Genomic DNA, 26,084 nt, shown 5'->3' with positions numbered 1-26,084 from the left:
TTTGTACCTCTGTGGTCCCAGGCTTCACTGGACTCCTGCGGGGTGGAGCCTTCTTAATACATCTCATGATAAAGTAGCTTTAGTGCACACTTGACAGATTCCGAATGACTTGCTTTATATCTTGGCTATCGTCCAACTTTAGTGAACGAAGACAAAATTCTAGAGAGACTTGTTCGTTTCTGAAAAGTAGAAAATGTGTAGCTTGTGTAAAGTTAGTCTTATTTACTATTAAGTATTCCCAACTCACACTTCGCTAGTGCTCTTGAAAGGCTGGCTCTAGGGGAGAAAACACGGAGGAGGCAAAACTTGTTGCACATATCCTGCCTGCTACCACCTCCTGCAGCCCTGTTTCTCAGTTGGCTGTATATTATCCACCCAGGAATATATATATCATGGAAGGAGAGGGATAATTAAAGATGAAAACATTTCAGAATCCAAAGAAACAGGTTTCTAATGATGGAAACAAGGCATCCTGGATAGATGGCAGGTGGTGTGAGTGGGATGGGGAGGAGATATATTGGAGGTATGGCACTGTCCAACATCCACTGAGATCGCTTTGGAGGCCGACACCTACTCATAAAGCTGGTCAAGCAGTCCCTTACTCAGAAGCTCTTGCTTTTTCTTTTCTTGATGTCCTAGAAAGGGTTCTCAGGAGTGAGCTGCTTCCATAATAAATGGGACTGTCTTTCACTGCTGCCTACACAGAACTTGGTATCCCTTTTTACCAAAAACTGGTACCTCTCAAAGGACTAGAAGGTACTATGGGACCCAGCTGGCCAGGGATGTGCCTGGTAGCCTGTGCATTGTCTGTGGTCAGGCTTAAAACTTCGGCCATAGGTCAAAGTCAGAGCTAAATTGGTTTCTGGGTTTTCAGTTAAAGCAATGGGGAGAGAAATGTTTCATATTGGGTGCAAAGGACACGATCATGCCATTTTCCTATGCCACATGACCTCCAGAGCTGATCTGTCTTGCTTATATGCTTCCTTACACAGCAAACAAATTCTTTTCCCTGCCATTCTACTTTGAAATCTGTCAGAATGGGACTTGGAAATGGAATGTCTCGATGGAACTTGCCATGCACTTTGACCTTAAAAGGTACTCAGGCCTCTGGACGGGTTGTGGGCATGGCACACGCTGACTTGCTCTTTCAGAGATAATAAGTATGCTGGAGATGGACCAGAGGCACTCTGTTACCCATGTGGGTAGAAACCACTTATCCAGGGACATCCTCCCTTTTGATGTCCTTATCTGCTTACCTTCTCCTCATAGATCCTTCTGGAGGAGATTCCCTGGTATTGGAAGTGATTTTGTATTTCCACTGAAATATACAAGTCTGGATGTTTCCTTCCACTGAGGTAATATTTTTACAAGTCACTTTACAAATGATAAGTTACTGGGGTATAGGCTATATTCCCCCCACCCTCTCTCATTATACTAGGGGAATAAAGCTATTTTATGATGAGATGCCTTGTGATGGAGTCATATAGTGTACCTAGGAAGGACCCAAGGAGCCAGGAAAAACACAGAATAAAATTAAACAAATAAAACCCGCAAAACCGGGCATCTCCCAATGACCCCAACCTGTGGGAATGTTTTGTTCATTTTAATGCAGCCGAGCATTAATTTAGTCCCTTCAGGATTTTTCTTCCCCAAACAAAAAAAATTTTTTTTTTCTGGAAAAGGGGAGATAAAGCCATTGGAGGCAACACAGTGCTGGCATCACCTCTTATAAATATCTTCGAGCCACTTCTCGTCATCCTGTTCCTCATCATCAATAGGCTCCTCGGTTTCCAGGGGAGTCGGGATGAAGAACTGGGGTCTCAGAGGGGGCTTGCTGACATGAGACTTCAGTCCGAACTTGCGCTTCAGCAGGTGGAACTGCTCTTTGACGTAGTGGTAGAACTCGTACTCGTACCTCATTCGCTGGTAGAGAATCTGCACCGCCTCGGGCGAGGGGACGGTCTTCCTCACGGTCACAGTCATGTTTCCAAGTTTCCTATGCTCTGGAAAACAACCGGGTTGCACATGAGCAGTTCTGTGTGTCACGCTTTAGCTTAACAGGGTTAATGGTGAGGCTGTGTGACCTGCGTCACACTGGCAGCTCCTAAACAAAGACATTCAACAGTCACGGACCAGAAGGGAAAATGGGGTCCTACCAATATTTGGAAAGATCTCACCATATTCTAGGTGTTAATATCAACATTCATTGATGAAACATAAATGGTTCTATGATTATAATTCTACTCATATTGTAATTCATGGGATGTGAACTATGCAATTTAACCACAATTCAATTCTTAACTGTGTTATATATTCCTTTGAATGGCAAAATCTACCCATTTTTCATCTTTTATTCTCTGTCACACACATAAATGGCTTTGCTTTCAGAAGGAAGCACAGAAAAAAAGCTGCCTCACCACTTAATAATCATCTTTTTTTTAATATTGACATTTATTAGTGATAGTTTAATTTGATACAAAACCACTTGCATTTTACTATTTCAGCAAGGTGTTTGTCAGCAAAAATAAAGGCAGGACCGTTAGATCCTTTAAATACAATTTTAACTATTGTAAATTTTAAAAGGTTATTTTTTGTAAAATAGATAAGTAAAGTCTGCTTAATTTAATATTAAGGATTAATAACATAAAAATGGTATATAAATGTTATATATATTTACATGACAAAATTTTAACCATTTTAAAGTGTACGTATTGGTGGCATTAATTACTCCGTAATGCTGTGCAAATGTCACCACTATTTCCTTTCATCACTCCACGCAGAAACTCTCTACCATTAAATACTATCCCCTATACCCCTCCATTATCCTCTCCTCCCCAGGAAACCTCTAGTCTACGTACGGTCTATGAATTTGCTCATTCTAGAGACCTCACGTAAGTGGAATCATACAGTATTTGCTCTTTTGTGATTGGCTTCTTTCACCTAGCATAATGTTTTCAAGATCCTTCCATGTTGTTGCATGTGTCAGTACTCCATTCCTTTTTATGGCTGAATAATATTCCATTGTATGGATGCACCACAATTTGTTTATCCATTTATCCATTGATGGGTACTTGGATTTTTCCCTACCATTTGGCTATCGTGAGGGGTGCTGCTATGAACATTTGTGTGTACTTGTTTGAGTCCTTATTTTCAATTATTTGGGGTATATTATACCTAGGAGTGGGATTACTGGCTCATACTGTAATTCTATGATTAGCTTTTTGAGGAACCACCAAAGTTTTTTCCTCAGTGGCTGAACCACTTTACATTCTTATCAGCAATGTATGAAGGTTCCAATTTCTCCATATCCTCTTTTGCAATCGTTATTTTCTATTTCTAAAAAATTATAGGCATTTTAGTAAGTGTGAAGTGGTATCTCATTGCAGTTTTAATTTTAATTTCATTAATGACTAATGATATAGAGCATCTTTTCATATGCTTGTTGGACATTTGTATATCTTTTTGAGAGAAATGTCTATTCCAGTCCTTTGCCTCTTTTTGAATAGGATTGTTTAATTTTTTGATGTTGAATTATAAAAGTTCTTTATATATTTTGGATATCCTGCCTATGTATCAGGTATATGATATGCAAATATTTTCTTCCATGCTGTAGGCTGTTGCTTTACTCTATTGATAGTTTTCTTTGATGCACAAAATTTAAAAATTTTAATGAAGACCAATTTATCTACTTTTCCTTTTGTTACCTATAATTTGGTGTTACATTTAAGAAACCATTTTCATACCCAAGATCATGAAGATCTGCCATATTTTCTTTTATCATGTTTATTTAAAACCTTTGTCACCAAATTTGAATAGGTACATTATTTGCTGGTTATAGCTCCAAAATCAGATTCACGCAACAAGACATGCTATTTCCAAAATCAGATTCATGTAACAAGACAAACACTTGACATCATCGAGGGTATCTGAGATACTTTCTGAAGCTTCCAATAGCAATTCTAAAGAAGAAATTTTAAAAAGTTCTGAAGTTCTGAGTAGTAATGGCCTCATTGAAATAAGGGTAATTGCTTTTCAAATGGAGTCTCTTGAAAGGCATAATACACATTTGGATAGACCAGTTCTAGAATTTTTGTTAAAGAATTTGGCATAGTTTCTTCTAAAACAGGTTTATGATAGGACATTTTATACTGTCTGTCTTCTCTGCAGATATTAACTATAGATAATCTGAGGTAAGTCATGTTAACAGGCTTTAAATATAGATATCCCCTTTGTGTTTTTAAATCACTGACTTAAAAAATATCATATTAAAGACAGACAAGGCACAAAAAGTTTTAAGTTAAACATTGAGAGGCACAAGAAAAATAATGTACTCATTTCTGGATTTCTACAATTCCTCCTGGAGCACTCTAAATTGTGTAGGGTTTTATTTTTCTTACACGAATAAAATATGAAGATTCTTGTGATTTCAAAATAAATTCTTTAGTTAAACAATTTAACCCAACCCATTCCAAAAAGAGTGTAAAGAACTTTGCAAAAATATATATTCTGCAATTAGCTAAATAGTTAAGGAAACTGACAGGGAGAATGAAGAAGGTATGAAAGAAAATAGGAGACAGGTCTGTGTTGTGGGTAAATATTTCCCCCTTCCCATATGGAAGGATCTTCCTGGAGTAATGTTCCTACCTGTTGCCTTAGCCCCTCTTTCAGGGAGGCATGGCAGGTACTAGAGTCAGAGGGTTTCTTCTAATTGTGCATCTGGGATAAGGGTTTGAGATGCTAACCCCTCTGGGGAGAGTGTGTCTGTTTGAAGAGAGTTCATATCCTCCCGCACAGGAGGACAAGGGCTTCCAGCATGCCTGTGATTCGGTGGGCAAGTTTATCTAACTCAGGGTGGAATATTATCAGATTTATCCTCACACGCGAGCTGCATTCTCCCACCTCGCTTTAACTGGTAAGAAAGCTGACATTTGGATCCCCATCTGTCTGTCTCTGGTATTGATTTCTCAATTGAGAATCCAGACAGGGGGGAATGTTATTTATTTGTCCCTCACACCCCAATATCAAGTAGCACAAAATGTATGTTGTCAAAACCTAACTATTTATGCAGCAGTAGCTCAAGAGCTTGACTCTAAACCTTCTAGCAGCGAACGAAGAATGGAACATGTCTATGGCTCTTCACTTAAAACAATCTACGTCTATTCCTAGTTATCAAACCATACAGAAATATCTTCTATGAATTTTCATAAGAAAGAAACTATCATGAAATTTGCATTTTAACATCTTTAGAGTAAATTCAGATATGAGTTTCATGGTGACAGACCAAATTGGTAAGTTCCAGGTACTCCATTCTGGCTTGATCAGGGCATACACTGCAGAAAATTCAGAGGAGAGATTCTTAATCCTCCTGAAAACCTAACTAAAGTGCATGCTCAGGAAGATGGGGGGGTATCAGGAAGCCCATATATAAATATCTTAGGTTTTTACAGATCTCTTAAGAATCCCTGATTTCGAGAAATCAATAAATTGCATTTCCTTCAAGAATCTTTCATATATCTTGTTTATTCTAACAAGTATTCGCCCCCAGTGTAAGTGATAAATACTGAAGTTAGTTATTTTATGTGCTGGTCAAGTGTACAAGTGTATAGTTATAAACATTGCAACAGTGAAGAGGGGAGGACTTGGATTTAAATTTTATGAAAGGGAGGGGCTTAACAGTGAAATTAAACAAAAGGCCACCCCTACCTTGTTTTGGAGAAAGACCCAAGGAAGTAAGCATAGCAGAGCTTAGATCTTTGTAAAGAAGTAATCAGGGATCTACTTTATTGTCTCAAATCACTTTGAGATTAAAACACTGTTTTCCTAAAAATAATATACAGCAAATGTAATCACTGGCCACAAAACCATCCAAGAAAAGCATCCATTGAATTTTTAACCTAGAACAAAGTAAGTCCCTAGATGAGTCTGTAAAATAATTTGGATGCAAAATGTTGTTCTACACAATGGATTGAGTTGACTTGTAAAGGGTTAACAGCAAGCCAGTCAAATTTTGGGAATTTTAAAATGATAGCATGATGGATTTATACATTTCCCTCTTTGATTAGGATTAGGTAACTGGGTCAGTTGCTATAAAGTTACTCCAAGGTCATTACAATACAACTCTCTTCCCTGTGCGTGTTTCTCTATGGCTCAGGGTGGAAGAGTTGATGGGTGGGCCAAGCAGGTAACCAACAAAAGTGATAGCATGTCATTCGAGCATAAGTGGAAAAAAACAGGATATATTTATATCATTAGTTAACTGATTCATGAAGAGATAGTGATGGTCCCAGCTGAGCCTGCTCCTTTGTGGTGTATTTTTATAGTATCGACTGCATTTATTGAGAACTAAGGCGTACCAAACACTAAACTAAGAAGTTACACACTACACTAAGAAATGGTATTTAATCCTACAATAAACCCTCAGTGGAAAAGCCATATTATAGATGAAGAAATTGAGGCTGACCAAGACGCTTGACTCATTCAAGGTCATGCAGCTGGAAAGAGGCAGAGGCAGGAGGGTCTGCATAATAATCAGTTACTGTGTTTTAGCTGTGTTGTTTCTAGTTTCAGAAAGGTCAGCAAACTTATCATTGTTTCTTACATATTTCTCCACAAGCAATGGAGCAGGACAGTGGTCAACAAATGGACCTAGAGCCGACTCCTCCTCATGTTGACTGGGGAGCCCAGACTTGTAGTGGATCGCAGGAAACGAGTAAGCATTTGAGAGAGAATGGCTAATGTGTGTATACTTTGGAAGGAAAAAAAGGTTGATTTAGAAAAAAAAAAATTGGACTAGACCAATGAGGGAAACCAACCATCATCACAATTCAGAGAGCTTCTCTGTTCCAGGAAGCCTTTACTTGGGTGATTATTTAGCTTGAACTTGTAATTACGTGTTTCTAGTAAGAAACATCCTTCAGAAACCCAGTCAGAAAGTGACCCGAGATCTGCAGAGTTGGCGAGAAGTCAGCCTTCTTGCAACAACCAGCATCTGAACTTCACGGTGTCCCCCATCAAGTGATTTCGGGTGATCCCACTCGGGTCCTCTCTACACTGACTTACGTTATCCAAATTTTATAAGGTAATGAGAGATCTCTAATAAAATTTGTATTTCATAAGATCCCAAGTTGCCTTTCCAACCAAATTTTAATTACCCATCACCTCACTATCTTGATGAAAGTGTTTTGCCTATTTGGGAGCGCTAGTCAGAGCAACCCCTAGGAGACAGTCCTGTGTTTACTAGAAAACTCTACAGATAGAACAGAATTTTAGAGTAAGAATAAAGGAAAATTTTTCATTCGTGGCACCAAGACAAAGTTTTGAAAGATCCTTTTTTAGATAGCAAAAGATCGCCAAGTGTATTTCAGTTGCCTCAGTCCTCTTTACTCTGCTTAGCCCTTCCCTAAACTCCCTGTCTAAACATGAGAGACAGTGAGTGACAGCTAGTTCAGAGGATTCTTGTGAAAGCTAAGTTTTCACTAAGCTCCAGGTTTGCATTCATATTCTTGCTTCTCCCATCTCTTTTCTCTCTGTCTGCCTCACTCTCACGTCTCCATTGTCTACCTCTCCTTCTCAACTGGCTCCTTCCCACCAAAATTCAAATGTGCTCAAGTTTCTCCCATCTTAAATAAAACCCTGTCTCTGTCCTCCTGCATCTTTTATATTCCTTTTCACCTCTCTATTACAGCGAAACTTCTTAAAGAGCTGTCTGAATTTGTTATCACCAAAAGTTCAACTTACACACATGACTGAACTCATCAAAACCTGGTTTATGTTCCCTCAATACTCTATTCAAATTACTTTTGCTTCCTTGCTGGTAATTCAGTGGACACTTCTCAGGGCTTCCATAACTTCTAGGCATGACCTTACAACACTGTTGGCCACACGCTCCCTCTTGAAACCCTCACTTCCTGTGGTGTCTGTAATAGCATTTCCCAGGTTGTCCTGGTCTCCTTCTGATTGCTCCCCGTCAGTTCTCTACATCCAGTCTTCTCTCCCCGTGTGTCTAAGCGTCAGTGCATCCCAAGGTTCTGGTCTAGCCTTCTTCTCCCTTACTCTCTGGGAGGTATCATCCAACCCTCTACCCTTTAGTTTTCATACCATTATGGACACAAAACCAAAAGTTTATAAGAAATGATTACAGCTTTTTTGTCCTTTTGTTTTTCAGAGATGAAAAATTTCATAGGAAGGTTAATGATATTGCCAGAGGGTTATGTCATGGTCAGAAATAGGAGTGCTATTTTGTGACAGGAGAAATAGAGATTCAGATTCAACCAACACTGACAGTGAACATCTATTACGGGTTTGGATTATGCCCATCTGAATGTTATTTAATATTCCCAATAACCCCATGAGGTGTCATGACTCCTCATTTGCAGATGGGGAGATAAAAGCTCTGGGAAATTAAACGACTTACCCAAGGTCACACAACTAGTAAGTAGGCTACAGAGCTGGAATTTGAGCCCAGATTTGCATTTGTGTTGAGGTTTCCACTCACTAAGTACTGGGACATAACCAGTGAAGCTTTCGTGAGCCTGGAGAAAATTATCACCTTCATATGGAAAGACCAGAGGGCAGTTTGCCTTGTAGCATTAGTAAAGAAATTTTAAAATCACATTTCAAAGACATATGGTTATGTGTCTTGCTGTACAATAATCAGTGCTATGGAAAAGTCATTCCATTGCTAAGTATTTTTGTAAAATGCCAGACTTTCCCTCCAAACAAAACAAAACTACGTGAACTGTGGAATCAGCCTCTCTCCAGATTGCCATAATAGCAGTTCTAGAGGAAGTTGTTATGGTTTTGGGGGGACTGTTGTTATTTGAGCTACAAAACAATCATGCTTTAAATATCTGTACTTATTATTAGCATCCTTTGGGAAGTGAAGTAGTCCTCGATAGGTGAGCATATACTGTAGAATGTAACCATCAAGAAGTTAGAGCATCTTTTGAAATGAGCGGGAACTGAGAGATGATTGCAAGGGGCTCAGGTGGCTTGTGTGTCTACTGGTGAACATTTCAAAAGGAAGAGACAAATACAGAGCTCCTTCCATTAAGGTAGGGATGGCAAGCAGGCAGCCTGAGATCTGACTGGCAGACTATGTGTTATTTGGCCCATGGGATTTTTTTTTTTTTTTTAAGAAATTGACTTAGTTGTTGCAAGACTTGGTCTATTTCACATGGAAATCTGAACTTCTGGCTTCTCTCAAAGTGAGGCAATTTTCTTCTGGAGCTGAGTATGGCTGCCCCCTGAGAGAGGCCATTTCTCTCCATTTTCTCTCAGACTCTAAATGCCAGTTTATTCTTTTATGTTACCTGCCTGGCTGCTATAGAAATTTGAGTTTTATGCTTCAGCTTTAAAGGTTTTGAAATTCTGGATTTCATAAACCTAGAAAGCAAGTGCTTTCTGTCAAAATTAAGGCTTCAATTAGACCTCATTTGTGCGTCCAGTATCACCTTCCTTCCTTTTTTCTGCAAACATTGATTGAATAACTTTTCTGTACCCAGCATGAAAATTACAAGCAGTGAATGAGACATCATCATCATCATCAGGCATATTTGAGAGCTTTCTCAGTGCAATCGCCAACATGCCTTTCAGTCCTTGCGGACCCCCAGATGAGGTGGGTTCTCTTGATATCACAGTTGTGCAGATGTGACACTGGATAACTTGCCCAAGGTCACACAGCTGGTAAGAAGAGAAGCCAAAAGGTGGGTCTGGAACAGTCTGACTACTGAGTCCAACCTCTTTACCCTTCATGTGCTTATGGTTGAACGAGGCTCACAGTGTGAAGGGAGAACCCCTCCTTACAGCCTGGTCACAATGGCTGGAGATAAGGCACTTCACTCTGGCTGGTTTGATGGCGTCAACATTTCTTCTCCTTGGCCAGAAATCACTAGTGGAGAGACCAAGCCCAATGGGCGTGTCTTCAATACTCTGCATGGGGTTGGGTCTTTCCTAAGTATTATCTGACTACTTGATCCTATAGATCTGGTGTGTGTGTGAGTCTGGGAGTATAGGGTAGGTTTGTGGGTATGTGTGTGTGTAGAAAACTTTTAGGAGGCCTCTGACTTACCATCAAACTTCAGAAAAATTTTCACTAGATTTTTTTTTTTTTTAAACACCCCCACCAGTTTCGTGTAGCTGTTCTCTTAATAAAGCTTGTTATGCTGAGTGTACTCAGAATAGGGATAATATCCCATTCATCTTTGTACTTTCATTGCTCAGCACCTGGGGAAACATGGCACCCTCTGTACATGCTCGCTGAGTAAACAAAAGAAACTACCAGAAAGAAGAGAGTGTTATCAGACCCGAAGACGGCTTGGCTATGTCTGTGAGGTACAGACATAACCAAGTGGGGACAAAGGCAATATCTGAATGTGTTTAATAGAAAATTCCCAAGAAACCCATGAATGCTGAGTCTACGCTCACATCGGAGATTTTTTAGCTCCCACTGGGGTCTATAAATTCCAGTGGTTAGCGTTGTGGTTCAGGTGCCTTTTTGGAATGACCGTGCTGGCCATGTCAGGTGTTTCTGCCTCTGTTCTTTAATTAATAAACACATTTTGGCGAAGAGAAGCTGTGGTTCAGGATGCTTTTGATTTTTTCTTTTTCCTTTTTCTTATTTATTGTTAGGGATTGGTCAAAGAATCCCTTTAATTATTTTGATGATAATTGCAGAAACAGTCCTCAAAGTAGGCATTGCTTTTGAGCTGTGAAATGATCTGAAGGAAAAACAAACAAACAAAAAACACAAACAAAACCCAACCTCTGATCTTTCTATTTGAATAGCAAAGTAAAGGTGGTTTTTCCATGTAGACCTGTCCGAAATCGACTGTGTAGTCAGGGCTGAGTTGGGGCAGCCCCCCCCCCCAAGGCTTCCAGACTCTGTATGCTCCCTGAGGAGAAGTGGCAGAGGTCCCACAGAGTCACTGTGGCCCTAATGGGGATCTTTTTTAGACCTCTGATCCCTGATAACATAAAAATTTGTAACTGGTCACCCAATACTGGTAGAGAAAAGTACTCAAGAATATAAGGAGGAGGTCAGTTGGGAGACTACTGAGTTGGGTCAGCTTTCTCCATTATGAAAGCTTTATAGATAGTGGTATAAACAGCTCCCACTCCCCCAGTCCATCAGAATAACATCTTAATTTGCGTAGAGCTCCCTGGATTAATGTGTTTTCACATACCCCCTGATTAACTCACATAGTCCTCATAGCATCCTATTCGGCCTACAGATAGCAAGGGCCTGAGAGGGCATGAGACTGGCTCAAGACCAGTAAGTGACAATCCGAAGACTGGAGAGTGGTGTTCTGATTCCCAGTCTAGCACCTTTTTGTTACATCATGGCTATTAATTTCCAAATGGAGTGGAGATCTATAACCACCCACGTCTCCTTGCCCTGTATATATTCTGGCATTGAGGGGATGGGTTGAAAAGAAGGGCTGGAGTGTTCTAAGTCAGGGGGAGTGCTTTCGTAAGTCTGGGAGAATCTGGTGAAAAACTTGCGAGGCAGCAAAAATGTTTTCAGACTGAAAGGGACTGTGTCTTATTCATCTTTAGCTCTCCAGCACCCGGCTCCTGGTACATAACACCCTCAATAAAGGTTTGTTGATTTGAAACCTGTATGTTAAATCCATCTGTAAGACTGGATTAACCCAAAGGGCAAATTCTGGTGTTGTCTATACATGTGTTGTTTTTGCTAAATTCTTTCCTTAGTTGAGGGTCCTTCCTGAGCAAACTCCATTTCTAGAAATCAAATTTCTTTAGGGTAGGCTGAACAAGAGTTTAGGATCCCAGATTGCTGTGGAGAGGTGGGATATTTGCTTTTCTTAGCCGTTTCATTGGAGAACACTCTGTTATGGAAACAGGTCACTTTCTCATACTTAGCAAAGTTTAACAAATACTGTGATAAGGGACATTTGTGCCACAAACATACATACCTATGTAGAAAGACATAATATACACTGTGACCTTATATCTAGGGCATGTATGTGTGTTACTTACTACAGCCATTAACTAAAGAAATCCAGACATCGTTGGGGCAAAAAGATATCCATGTGATCTAGTAATGCTGTTCCATTACTTAATTTGCCATCATTTTTGGTATTTCTTAGTGCTGTTTCTCCATTAGCAAAAGAAAATGTGTTATTTAGAAGTAACACATTCATTCAGATCACATATACTTGACTCAAGAGCAAAGGGCTTTGCTGTGGATCTCATTGAAACTGTGGCTCTTTGGCCAGTCTTGAATGCTCCCTGGTGGAACAACTCAGGCCAGGACATTAGGGGTATCCTCAGAAAGCTGGTGTCTCAGGGAAAGGACTGCAAAGGAGACATTCTACGGTGCCCTTGGAAACACACCTCCACTCAGCACCAAGCGCACCATCTGCATGGAATGTATCTGCCCCTGGGAAGCTCACAGGTTCCGGTTCCCCAACTGATCGCTCCTCCTCAGGCGCTCCCAAGCCAACTCTGGGGGTTTAGCTTGTGACTGTGGTAATGAGTATCATTTACCAATACCCAGTCTGTGTGCAAGACTGAGCAGTAACAGGCATGATGCTCCCAACACATGGCCTCACGAGGCCATGAACGGATTTAGTTTTACTGCCCACGATTTGGACATTTTTGCAAACGCAGTGGCTCTTTCTATCTCTCCTGCACTGACATTATGTTTGGACTGGTTCATAATTTTCAGAACTCTTAAAAGTCCCTTTAATGTAAATAAAAAGGAAATCACAGACCTGCCCCCTGAAATCCCCCTTCCCACCTCTCTTCATCTGCCCAAAATGTATAATGGAAAAACGATGTAGTCTGGCTCTGGGTCAAAACAAACAATCTGGAAATACTGTGTAAACCCAGCTGCTACACCGGAGGACAGAGGCCCCACTTTACGACCTCCGAGATGGTTAACCAGATGCAAAATAACAAAACCTCAGCACCGACTTGCAGTCTATGCTGATGCTGGGCTGGTTTTGGCATTCCTTCCCTTCATCTAAGTGAATGCACATTCCACACCGACCAAAGCCCCCTTTCCCCAACAATCCAAGCTTGTTTGAACCTGGTCCAGCAGCGATTATGTGCAAGAAACGAATACAAGTTGAATAACAACCAGAAGCGGGGCCAAATTTAACCACTGAAAAAAATAGGCATCGTTAAAAGATAGGCACCAACTCTTCAGCTTCAGGGGAGCTGAGGGGTGATCAACTAAAGAGGCCCTGCTGTTTGAAGAATCACTCTGTCGAAAACCCTGTGGTTTACTAATCTCAGGTTAGATTACATCCAGAAGTTTCCAGCACACAAGGGATGAGGCATACTTTCTCAGGTGACAGGTGTAATGAAAGTCAAGGTCAGGTGGAGTGGGGCTGGGGCATCAGTGAGTGTGTGGAAAGCGTCGTCAGTACACATCCCAGGGCCACTCCTACGGAGCCCCACACCACGCCGGCTGCTCCCGAAACCGTGTGAACACGATGCTTGTCACAGATAGAGTAAACTCATTTCCTGAATTATACAGGGAGGCCACACAGTTCAAACATACGCCTCTCCCCGACAGCTGCCTCCACCGGAAATGAATGTGTGTCACTATGGCTCGCAGCGATATGCTGGGCTGACAGGGCCAGCTTTTGATTTGCCACTCGAATGATCGATGGCATGTTAAGACCAGCTTCTTGGAGGTATAGCAATTAGAGGAGAAAAGAACAAAAAGCACTTCATGGCTGACTCAGTGCTTGGGGTTGGTAAAATAAACAGAAGTATTCCCCCCTTCCCCTTTTTTTTGCAATATTCTTTTTCAGATCTGGAAATATAAATAATTAAAAATAAATCAAGCTCACTTTGAATTTCAAGAGAACCTTTTCTCTATGTCGCCGAGGGAAAGTTACATGGTTTGCTTTTTTTTTTTTTTTTTTTTGAAATGCCTAAAAGTGCTAGGCTCCTTTGATACAAGAAAATGAAGCCTTTATAATGCTCCCGATTTGCTTTGATTTTTGGAAGCAGAAGCAAGACAAAAGAGACCAGGGAGAAAAGTAAATGACCTGTGTGGGGTGGGTCAGGAAGGCCCGTACAGGCCAGGGCACTGGCCCCTTTGGAAGAAGGGCAGCTGGCAACCAGCCCTGAAAGCAGGCATGCATTTTCCAGAAACAATGCATAGGTAGATCCTAACCCCATCAAATCTTGAAGTGAGGGCACCCCGCTAGAGGGACTTTCCAGTTATTGCCTGGGTCATCCAGCTCTACACTACTTATCCTCAGTGCCCAAATTGCTGGGGGTTGAGGGTAGTAATTAGATATTTTCTTGCCTGGCCTCCATTTGCTCTCTCATCAGCTCTGCACTGAGCACCTACTAAGCATGATTCCAGGGAATAACGGAACTGCTAAAAGCTGAAAACACAGGCTCCCTCCTTGAGGAGGAAGCATGAACAATAAAGAAAGAATTAAATGTACAATCCTTGCAGTCACTTCCCAGGAAATGCTTAATCCGGGCTTTGCTGCAGCCTGGCCATCAGGCCGGGGAAGGGCTTCTCTTGGAGGGGAGCATTACAGGAGGGGTGAGAAGTGGGAGCGGACCACAAAGGGGTGGGCTTTGAGGGTCGCATCTTGTGCCCTTCAGTAAGGCCAAGTGAACACCTTGCCAGACAAAGTCAATGTACAATGAATCACCTGGGAAGCTGACACCTGCAGAGATTGAGCAGAGATGGCAGGGGGCTGTGGCAGGGCCCTGGAACCTGCATTTTTAATTCGCACCCCAGCTGTTTCTGTTGCAGGAGCTGTCCAACCACTCAGGTCCTAACTTAGACTTCAACATGAGAATAATAAACCTCATATTAGCATTGCTTATCAAGAGGGTTGGGAGAGGCATTGGAGCTCACCCACTGCTCAGACACTCAGGCGCTGTGCGTGCTCAGCCCACCGGGCTCAGCTGGCTCCAGCTTCCTGCTTCCCTGGTCAGAGGGCAATTTGCTCCCATTTCTTTTCTCCCCAACTTTGGCATCATGGTCCAAATCATCAAAAAGCTGATCTATTTCTTTGAAAGTATATAACACCCTGATTACACATGCATGCTTTCCCTATCATAACATTTTGGCATTGAAATACTGGCTTGGGCATGAAAATAGCCATAACAAAATGGTTTATTTCACAGCAACAATGGAACCAAACATTTCTGTTAGAAAATATCTACCAGAAAAACAACCTTATTGGAAGACTTAGATTGGCATTATTAATAAAATGTATTTCTTTGTTGGAAATACATTTTTTATTTGAAATCATTATTGAGAAATGCATTTTTTTCTTACTCTTCATACTTTCATTACTTTATTTGGAATCATATTATGGACTCCCGTACCAATAACTGATGAGGACAAAGAGATTGATTTGAACAAAGACGATCAAGAGAAACACCAACTCAGTAGTTCTGTCCAAATGTCTTTGGCATGTGACAGTCTCGTAAGCTCTGCTTTTACTTTATATGCAAGATTCTTCTTCTTTCTATTCCTCACAGCCTATATAGTGTTAGCAGGCTTAGATTACTTCTCTTACACATACACACACACACACACACACACACACACACACACCTCCTTTGACAGGGAAGAGGCCTGGCATCTCTCCTGGAATCACACTGCACTGTCTAAATCTAGCCCTGATGATGCTGAAGCCAACTGCTGACACCCACGGTCATTCTGTGCACCCCACACAGGGTGGCAGGCCCACAGGATAGTTCTTTGTCTCATTTTCTAAAAATGATGCTCTATTGTATTTTTCTCCAGGGTTTCATGTAGCTCAAGCTATCTACCTAGTTATGTATAGAATCATCATAAAGCTCTTGAGAAGTTTAAAAGCTTTTGGTTTTAAATCTGAATTCTTAGAAAAGTAACTTAGAACTTAAAATTTCATTTTTTTCTGGTTTTGGTGTACATAAATATATATATATATATATATATATATATATATATATATATATATTTAGATACACATATTTACATAAACTTACATATACACATATGTAAATACATAGACGGTAAAGTTTTTGGAAAAAGATTAAGATAAAATGACTTAAATCAAGCCACATTACTGTAGTAATTACTGTAGTAATACGAGGTCTGACAATTAAGATAGCGAATTTGTTGCAAAGGATGTTGCTAACCTTGTTTTATATCAGAGGGATTATTTACTATGAATTTGTACCAGCTGGATAAACAGTTTACTATTTGGAAGTCCTGAAAAGGCTGTGTGAAAAAGTTTGATGGCCTGCAATTTTCGCCAATAATTCGTGGCTCTTGCATCACAACAATGCACCAGCTCACACGGCACTGTCTGTGAGGGAGTGTTTAGCCAGTAAACAAATAACTGTATTGGAACATCCTCCCTACTCACCTGATCTGGCCCCCAATGACTTCTTTCTTTACCCGAAGATAAAGGGAATATTGAAAGGAAGACATGTTGATGACATTCAGGACATCAAGGGTAATACGACAGCTCTGATGGCCATTCCAGAAAAAGAGTTCCAAAATTGCTTTGAAGGGTGTACTAGGCACTGGCATTGGTGCATAGTTTCTCAAGGGAGGTACTTCGAAGATGACCATAATGATATTTAGCAACGAGGTACGTAGCACTTTTTCTAGGATGACTTTGCGAAATTAATTGTCAGAACTTGTATATGTTCTAGTCTTTTTCTTATTTATATATGTGAATTATAAAATAGATCTCTGCTATATTTCTTTAGTTTTATGTTCTTTTAAAACTTAACTGATCAAAAGCATTTTCCTATTGAATTATTTCAAGACGTACGTTGCAGTGTGTTTTAATGTGTACCATTTTCTGGATAGAGGTCATATAGCCAGTTAGCTACTGTTAGGTAACTGAGTTGCTCTTCAGTGTCTATAACTCTAGATAATATGAGATAAACATTCTTGTTTGTAAGTGATTATGTGCCTTTTTGCTTGTCTCCCTACGATAAATGGCAAGTTTGGATATTGAGTGCTAACTCTTCTTCTCATTGCTGATAAGGTTTTTAATTCTGACAGCTTTAAGACACCCTTACTTCCTTTTGTCAGAAATCCTGAAATTTGTGTAATGCAATTTTCCTAAATTTTAAGACATTTCCTTTAATGTCTCACAACATCAACCTAACTATAACTTAGTTTACTAAATCTTTAAAATGCATAGGGCATTTGAAGGTCCTGTATCTACTGTCTGTGAGAATAGGAAGTACTACACAGCACTGCACTTAATATGGGAATATGGTTGCTTACGAAACATTTAGTGCACAAGAACTTTTTAGCACCTTACACCATATGATGACAATAAATGTTAGTGATTAAATAGTTCCTCAGTCTTGTAGTCCATGAACTGGGTACTCAGAACTGGCTACCACACAGAACCTAAGTTTTTCTTTTTTTATAGTTCATCATCCTAGATACATTTTCTTTAACAGAAAATAGTCTATCGCATTGTTGTTGTTGTTTTATTATATTATCACAATGATAAGCCTTGATGAGTGAACCAATGGTGAGTCCCCAGAACCAGCAACGTGCATGTTGTCTCTGGAATGTTAAACATGGTGAGATTTTGATAAACCCTTGAAGGGCTTTGAATGAAGTAGCTGTTCATGGAGGCCAAACATGACGATAAGTGAGATATTTAACCTCTTGCCCAGGCATTAAGAAGTTAGGTTAATAAGAGGTGCTACTCAAAATAACCATTCCCAAGTCAGGGAAGTGTGAAATGAAGGTCCAAGGATGCTGTCACTTCCATCGGGAGAGTTTGTAATGTTATTTTAAAGTTAAATTGACTTTATCTGGGCAACCTATAGCACACTGGCAGTACAAGGTCTTAGGAGGTAATAAATTGACAGCCCATCTCCTCCTCCTCTCCCTGTTAGATATCAGATTTTCAACTGACTGCTCTATAAGACAGTGCTTGTATCTAAAAGCACGTCCAAATTGCTTTGCTTTAAGCAAAACCCTAAGAAAGAACAATGCAATGGAATTGCAATTTGTCCATTTGAATTGGGAGGGGGCATTTGTTTACTTAAGGAAAGTATGAAGTTGACAGACTAATGCCAGTAGATGCCAAGACCATCAGGCCCCCACCCATGCCGGGTGCCATGGTTGCTTCTTTAAAGAATAGTGGTAAGTGTTTGATATGAATATTTAAATACTGTGAAAATGTTATAGACATATTCCAGTTTACAAATGTAATCTGGAAGAAAAAATAATTTTTTTTTCACAATATGCTTTTGAAAGGTTTGGTTGTGGTATAAACTTGTGTTCGTAATGGAACTTGCCTATAAAAGATGGCAGGCAATGGAAGTTGCAAGCTTCTAAGAGAAGACATTGAAATGATTCATTGCCTTTGGGCAGCAGTTGCTATTAGAAAGAAATGGGGGAGGGATGTTTTTATTAAGGTAGAATAGCAATTTAACCTCTTCTGATGAAAAAATTAAGCTCTTTCATTCTTCTGACCTATGAAAGAAAAAATAGGGGGAGCACTGACAGGTGCTAGGTGTAAGATCAACAGCAGGCTATACACGAAGGCCGTAAGGAGTGATGTCTTGAGCTGAACTTTCATGGCCAATGGCTGTGAGAAGCTGCAGAAACCTGCATGTGATGTTAGATGGAAGGGAGAGGACAGATTGCCAGGAAACTTTTTATGCGACACAAGCCAGAAATTGTGCAGTTGCACACCAGCCTTCCTCTTAGATAAGATTGGGGGTGGGGGTGCGGAGAGTGGGGGTGGTAGTGGTGAAAAGTTAGTTAAAAAGAAACAGTCTCCCAATGCTGGAAAGACCATGCTGTGACTTAGAAAAATGTGCTCATAGTATATCATAGCATATTGTTAGGGTGGGTAGGGATTGGTTCACTTTAGAAACAGTTTTAAAGACAGGTGGAGGAGGGGACGGGAGAAAAGGTAATTTGAATAACATTCAAGACATTCTTTAGAAGTCTGTTCAAAGGATGGAAAAATCAAAGATATTTGAAGGCCAAAAGTCAACAAACAGAAGAGCTATAACCCATTACATTTCAGTTTTATTGGGGCATGAAATGAAGTTTCATGATGTTCTAAAAACAACTTAACTGCATAAAATTGAATAAGTGAATTGGCATTCAATCCATACCATATTTTTTATTTCATTTTGATGTAATAATAGAGACCGGTTAGTTATGTTACAGTCCTTTTCTTCAAATCATACACATAGACCATTTTAAAAAATTCAAATTGCTCCTACATTCTAGCAAAACCATAGATAGACAGGCTGGTTGATTTATGACTTTCCAGTAACATTTATTCTCTAATGGCTTTTACCAAATGATTTATTTACTTGGTCTACGCTGAGGTAACCTCTTGGCTGGACCGTCTGCAATCCGTATAGCGCAGAGTCTAAGGTGAGTCACCTCACTAACTCATCTCTTACGTTTCTGTGGACTGCTGTGGGTTCTTATGCAGAGAAATTAGGAGTCCTGGGTTCGGTCTGCAAATGCCTCTCCTTCCCTGTCATTTCTCTTTGGAGAAAAGAGAAAATCATTGACAATTTCTGACCCACTGAATCCCGGTAGGTAGCAAAGGTTCCAAGCCTTTGTGAAAGGCATGTCAAGTCTTTGCTAGCCAGCTCTATGGTTCTGCTTCACCTTTTTAAATTTATTTTTTACTTTTTGTCTTTACTCTCCAACTTCCTCTTAGAGATGACAAAACGAATCTATTGAATGTCACCTACAATGACAGATGTTTAAAATAAGACCTGTATGAAGTCACTGTCCTTCCCAGTTAAGTATTTGTGTCCCTTCTGGCCCCAGCATGCAAGATGTACAGAGTATGTGGAATATGAGCGATTGTAAGGACAATACTAGTGCGTATATGACCTCCTTTCACCATGAACTCGAGACGATGTGGCTGAGCATCAAAGGTTATGGAACATGCTAATAGGAATTAACACGTCCTCCTTGAAAACTTTCATACCATCTCCACCAAAAAAGATTAAATTCTGATTTAAATGCTACTTAACTCCATCATCAGTTCTTGGCTTTACTTGTCACAATAAAATGAAGGCCTGAGTTATTGGCTAGAAGTGAAGGCAAGGGGAAGTTCTTTGGCTCTTATTTGGGTAGATTTAATCCCCCTTCCCTTTTCTGAATGTTACAAAGCCCTGTGGAGCATAATAACTTGTCTTTCTTTCCCTCTCCTTTCAACCCACACAGTCTAAAGCAGCAGAGAGGGGGAGATGCTGGGTGTGTTGGGGATGGGGTGAGAGTAGGGTAAGGAATCACTTCTGCTCTCAAATTTTCTGGTGCCTTCCATGTTTATAGATACACTTTGCCCACCTACATATTCACTAGCTTTATGAATTTCTTAAAGTGCCTCTTCCTTACTAATACCACATAGTCTAGAATTGATTGTATCACGCCAAACGTATTTTTTGTATGTTTCCTGCATTTTTCTCTCCTCTCTCAGGTCGACGGCAGTGTTCACAGAAGGGCTCAGTCTGACAATCCTCAGCCTGTGTTTCTGGCCACCATGACCAACTGTCCAATATTGGCATTAGACAAAAGCCCCAATTCTTGTACTGTTTTGGCTCACAGAATGCCTTGAAAGAAGTGTACACCTACCATGTTTCCCCCAAAATAAGACCTAGCTGGACAATCAGCTTTAATGTGTCTTTTGGAGCAAAAATTAATATAAGACCTGGTCTTATTTTGCTGTAATATAAGACCGGGATATAATATAATATATAATATTATAATATAATATAATATAATATAATATAATATAATATAATATAATAAATATAATACCGGGTCTTATATTAATTTTTGCTCCAAAAGACGCATTAGAGCTGATTGTCTGGCTGTCTTATTTTGGGGGAAACAGGATATGATTCCTGAAGGATTTTAGAGCATCATTCCCTCTGTGCATTTCCTGAGATATTTAGATTCAATTCTTCGATAAGTTAGTGGTTGCAACTAAGCCAATGATTCTTTGTGTGAACTTAGAATGTTTACGAGGTATTAATTTCCAGTCCCATAAAACACCATTGGTTCATCTCCTCATTGGATAGATACATGAATGACTGTTTTTTCCTAACATACCATATACTGTCACGTGGCTGAAATCAGTTGACATTCAGGTTTATACCTTACAGCAGCAGACAGTGACTACGTCATTTCCGTAATTGTTGTGGAATACCCTCACACACTTGAGCTTGGGTGTACAGACACAAAGGTCAACACAGCAAATAGTTTAAAAATGCTAGAATTTTAAGAGAACAAAACACGACCCTGAACATTAGCAGGGGTGCTTTCAGGCGTATTGATGTTCGCTGCCTTTAATCATATCTCAGTGATACTCATAAGCATCAAAGGATTTTGTGAAAATGTTTGAAAGCCAAGAATTCTTTTTAACAGACTAACAAGACTGAATTAATATTAAATCGATCTCATTACCTGGTAACCATTTGTTTCTGGGCAAATACATCTTTCAATGAATAACTTTTAAAATAAATGTTACTGAATGTCAACTCACTATAATTTTGTGACTACATCACAGAATATTTTTCTGTCTAAACAGCTGGAATAGTGATGATAGGACCCTAAATGTTTCTAAAAAAGTGCTCATTAATCACTTTTTTGTCCTATATGGTAAATTATATACACTAAGAATTTTTAAGACTCCAGCAGACATTTGCAGCAACTAGACCGGAAAGGATTCCTATTTTTGCTTTGCTATTTTAGAAAAATAAGCAGTTTTCCTTGGATTGGTTGCTTTGTTAAATTCCGTTCCCTGATGCACTAAAATCCGTATGAAAGCCAAAGCTGTTGATATGACTGAAACAAATGGCTTTACTGTCAACCAGATTGAGTCTTTGCAAGCACTTTATTAAAGCAGTCAATTTTAATAATTTCAACTATTAAAGTCTTTCTCCCAGAAAAAAATAGAACAAAGTAACATATCTGGAATATCAATGAACATCATCTCAACAGATTAACTAGTGCATGGCCCTCAGACCTTCACGTTTTCAGTTTTGCTTTTTACATGGAAAGGCAGTGATAGAATGGTCAAGAGGAAGGGGTGTTAGAAATTAGCCAGGCCTGGGTTTGAGCGCTGGCTCTGCCAATGACCAGCTCATTGACCTAGGAAAGTTATGAATTCTCTCTAATTTGTCAGTTTCCTTACCTGAAAATGCCATTCCTTACAAAATAGGCATCATAATACGATCTACCTCATAGGGTTGTTATTAAGGATTAAATGAAATATCTAAAGGGCTTAAAAGTGCCTGGGACACAATAAATTCCCAGTAAGTATTAACTATAACAACAATATCTATTATTATTATCTATTCTCCCCAAACGTTGGTATTCTGCCGTTAAAATGGAAAAAAAAAATTAATCTTCCCAATTGAAACAAAAGAATGTATGTTTAAATTTAATGGAAATTTAGTAGATAAATTATACTTCTTGAAATTATAGATATCAAGTCTTCAAGATACTCTGCTCCTTCAAGAGCTCAAGAATTGGTGGTTCAGTGAAAGTAAAGATTCATATCGTATTCCACATTCATGCATGTTTGTAGATACACTTTCCCCACCTACCTATCCACTAGCTTTAGGAATTTCTTAAAGTGCCTCTTGCTTACTAATACCACACAGTCTAGAATTGATTATGTCACACTTTAAATGTCAAACGTTTTTTTGTATGTTTCATGCATTTTTCTCTCCCCAAAGTTCCATTTGGGTAGGACTGTCTTTTCCATTCATTTTCTCTTCTGTTGCATTTTGCCTGAGTTGGGCAAATAAAGCTTTAAAAAAATAATTCATAACTGCAGGATCTAAAAACACTTTTTTAAAAAAGAAAAAAGTAAAGTTTTGTAAGAAACTCTCCCCAAACCATTGCTAGAATAAACAGGCAGTTTAGGGAAGTACAATGAAATGGTCGAGATACAAAGGAAAAATCCTGACCCTGCTGAGATCAGTTATTCCATTCAACTTTTTGCCCAACTCCCTGGGTTATGTAATTTGGCCAAAACAAATTCAGACTTTCTTATGGCGTGACATGCTATTTAACTAAATAATGAAATACGAAGAGGTTCAATTGGAGATTGTGGGGCAAAAGACCCAAAAATACCCATGAATTGGTATTAGGAAAATCAGGTCCATTCCCAGGCCTTTTCCTTTTCTGCATTGGCTTTTTCATTGTTTTCCAGAATATTCATCACTATTTCGTGGAAGCCCCTAAGGGGTGCAGAGCTGCTGCCTGACTTTCTGGGCCTTTTCTAGTCAGCTGAATCCTCCCTAGGGCTGACCACAGTGTGGTTGAAGGCAGTTTTGGAGTTCTCTGTTCTCGAACATAAGTGTTTCCCCATAAATATGGCTGTGCAAGACCTATTGCTCAATGTGAAATGGAGAGATCATTGATGATTAAACCAGAAGTCTCCTGGCTGCAGATCCCAGCCCATGGAATCCATATTCTACCATGGAGACTCCTGGTCTCTGTCAGGCTGCAGCCCTCACTCTTCCCATCATCTTTCCCTGAGCTGCCTCCCTTATCTGTGTTCTCCAGTTTGCAGCCACCTGATGTACCCAGAGTTTGGTTTGCTTGCACCTCTCTCCCAGCCGCCATCCCAGCCTGGCTGAAGCACCTGCCCAGCTGTTGCCCTGGTTCTGGCTCCTTGACTTGTGGGCCTTTACAAACACTCTACTCAAAGTGGAAAAGAATTAGGAAGAGATAGTCAAATAGTCAGTCACACAACAGTCCACATCAAATGGGGGAGAAGGCATATCTACCCACCGTCACATTCCATTTTCCCACATCTCCTGACTCTCAACATTTTTGTACAATTAATCATTACTTTTATAAAACTCAGAATCAATTTATATCAACCAGAGGTATGATGGTTATGGCTAATATGTTTCCAAAGAAAAGTCCATGGCTTTCATTTTTGCCAATTCATTTTGAAGGAGTTTTGATAACACACTTGATTGAAAAATATCAACAAAGTCTAAAGTTCACTCCTGAATAATGCCAATGTTTATGTCTCAGAAAGAAGCCTCATCAGTCAAGAGGAAAAGTAAACAGGCAAATGTCATTTTAACATTCCTTTAGAATTGTGCTATGGAATGTGAGGGAGGAGGGGCAGAATTCGGAGTGTCCACACCTACAAACCTCACAGATCAATGACCTCACGATATCATAGCATGACGGCTTTATTAGGTGTCATCTGTAGTCACTCAATTAAAAACATATAAAGGATGCCTATTGAAACTTCAGTTCGCTACATGAAAATAGTTGCACAGTTCACATCTGGTTTGGCTAAACTGTGATACTGACATTTAATCTTAATACTATGATGACTTGTAGGGAGGAAGGCGTGTCAGCTACTGCAGAGTTAAGTCAATTTGTTTTCAGATTAAGGATGGTCACGCTGCAATAGAAAACAGCTATCTTCGCGTCATGAAACCATCTCAAATATCTGCATGATTGCCCCAAATAGTCAAGGATTCAGACCCAGGAAGCCAATTCCTGCCCTTATGGTGTTTAGATTATAGTTCATAAGGCAAGATAAAGATTTCAAGACGATTAAAGAGGTAAGCACAGAGGCATAGAATTTTAGTATTTCAGGGCTAGAAATCTTCCCACAAGTTCACAGCTCCTATATACACCCAGAAAAGGCTGTGTGTGTGTGTGTGTGTGTGTGTGTGTGTGTGTGTGTGTGTTTAACTGGATTTTTAAAGGACCACTGGCTAGAATTTGGCAGGCAATTTGATGTCATCCAAAGGATTGTTGCTGATAAGAGGTTGGAAGTCTTTAGGGAGAGAGGCTGGCCAAGGGACAAAAAGTTGAGCCCAGGATTGCATCTGCATGAATCTGTGCTGCCCCCTAGAGAATGACGGGCTTCATTTGCTCTGTGGAGTCAATGTTGCTGACTATGCAGAAAAGTACATAGAAGAGAGAAGATCAAGTTCTGTGTGATCCTAGAAACGTCTAGTTAGTGGGCGTTGCTTCTGCTTCCAACTGTCACATGTCATTTTTATCTGACCACTTAATTATTTTCCTAAATTGAATATCCCTTTTTCCGAAATTGAACTTTAGTATATATAATCATTATGAAATAAAGAAAAAAAATCGTTAGTAATCCCACCACCCAGGGATAGGACTAATGACCATGGACACTTTGAGATATTTCAACTTAAGTATGTTTCTTCTGTGCTTATTTAGTTTGTAAAATTGGTACCATATTGTAAATACTATCTGCTATCCTTTTCTCTCCCACTTCATGTCCCATCATATTCTGAGCAATCATGTTATTAAATGTTTTTGAAAGCATGATTTTAATAGTTTAGTGTCTAATATTCTTCAAACTGATGTATCAAAATTTATTTAACCGTTCTCCTATTTTTAAATAGTTAAGTCTGTTTTTGCTTTGCAATTGTTAACCATACTATGAACATCCTTGTAATAGTTTTTATGCATCTGTCTGATTTTTTTTTTCTAGGATTAGAATGACTGGATCAAAGGCCATGGACTTTTTTTTCCTCATCAAAAAATTAAGGAATAACTTGCATTTAATAAACACATGCATTTAACACAATTCAATGAGTTTTGACATCTAAACATGGGAAACCACCGCCGCAATCCAGATATACATATTTCTATCAGTTCACCATCCATGACATTCTGAAGGCTCTTAATATGTATTGTTCAATTACTCTTTACCTCAGATTGTACCAACTTGCCATCCCTATAGCAGTTTCCTAAAATCCATTTCTCTGCACACTCCCCATTGTCAGGGACTCTCAGACTGCTTAGTGTTTGTCCATTTAACAGACAATAATTTGATAGAAAATAAGGTCTCATTCTAATGTGCATGTCCTAGATTACTTATTAGTGAGGTTGGGCTTATTTTTAAATATATTTACTGTACACTTCTATTTCTTTTTCTCCATTTTTTTTTCTTGTTGGTATTTTTCTTAGGGATTTATTAAAACTCTTTACATTTTAATGATAAGATATTAACCATACGAAATCTTATCAGTGTTGCAAACATTTTTGCCCACTTAAGTAGTTTTAAACATGCTTACTTTGAAGTTTTAGTTAAGTATAT

At 39.5% G+C, this 26,084-nt stretch overlaps 1 protein-coding gene across 2 annotated transcripts in view; it reads right to left on the bottom strand.

The window, feature by feature from the left end:
- Nucleotides 1–976: 976 nt before the first annotated feature.
- UST (uronyl 2-sulfotransferase) overlaps nt 977–26,084 on the bottom strand; it is a 263,875-nt gene continuing 238,767 nt past the window's right edge. For both annotated transcript variants that reach the window (XM_074333694.1, XM_019746947.2), the window contains one exon: nt 977–2,003. In XM_074333694.1, coding sequence (XP_074189795.1) covers nt 1,720–2,003 — 284 coding nt within the window. In that variant the 3' untranslated portion in view covers nt 977–1,719. The remainder of the gene's footprint in view (nt 2,004–26,084) is intronic.

This window comes from Rhinolophus sinicus, linkage group LG05, assembly GCF_036562045.2.
Source record: "Rhinolophus sinicus isolate RSC01 linkage group LG05, ASM3656204v1, whole genome shotgun sequence".
NCBI lineage: Eukaryota > Metazoa > Chordata > Mammalia > Chiroptera > Rhinolophidae > Rhinolophus > Rhinolophus sinicus.
The sequence above is the reverse complement of the archived record's forward strand: the minus strand, read 5'-3'. Positions and strand labels throughout refer to the sequence as shown.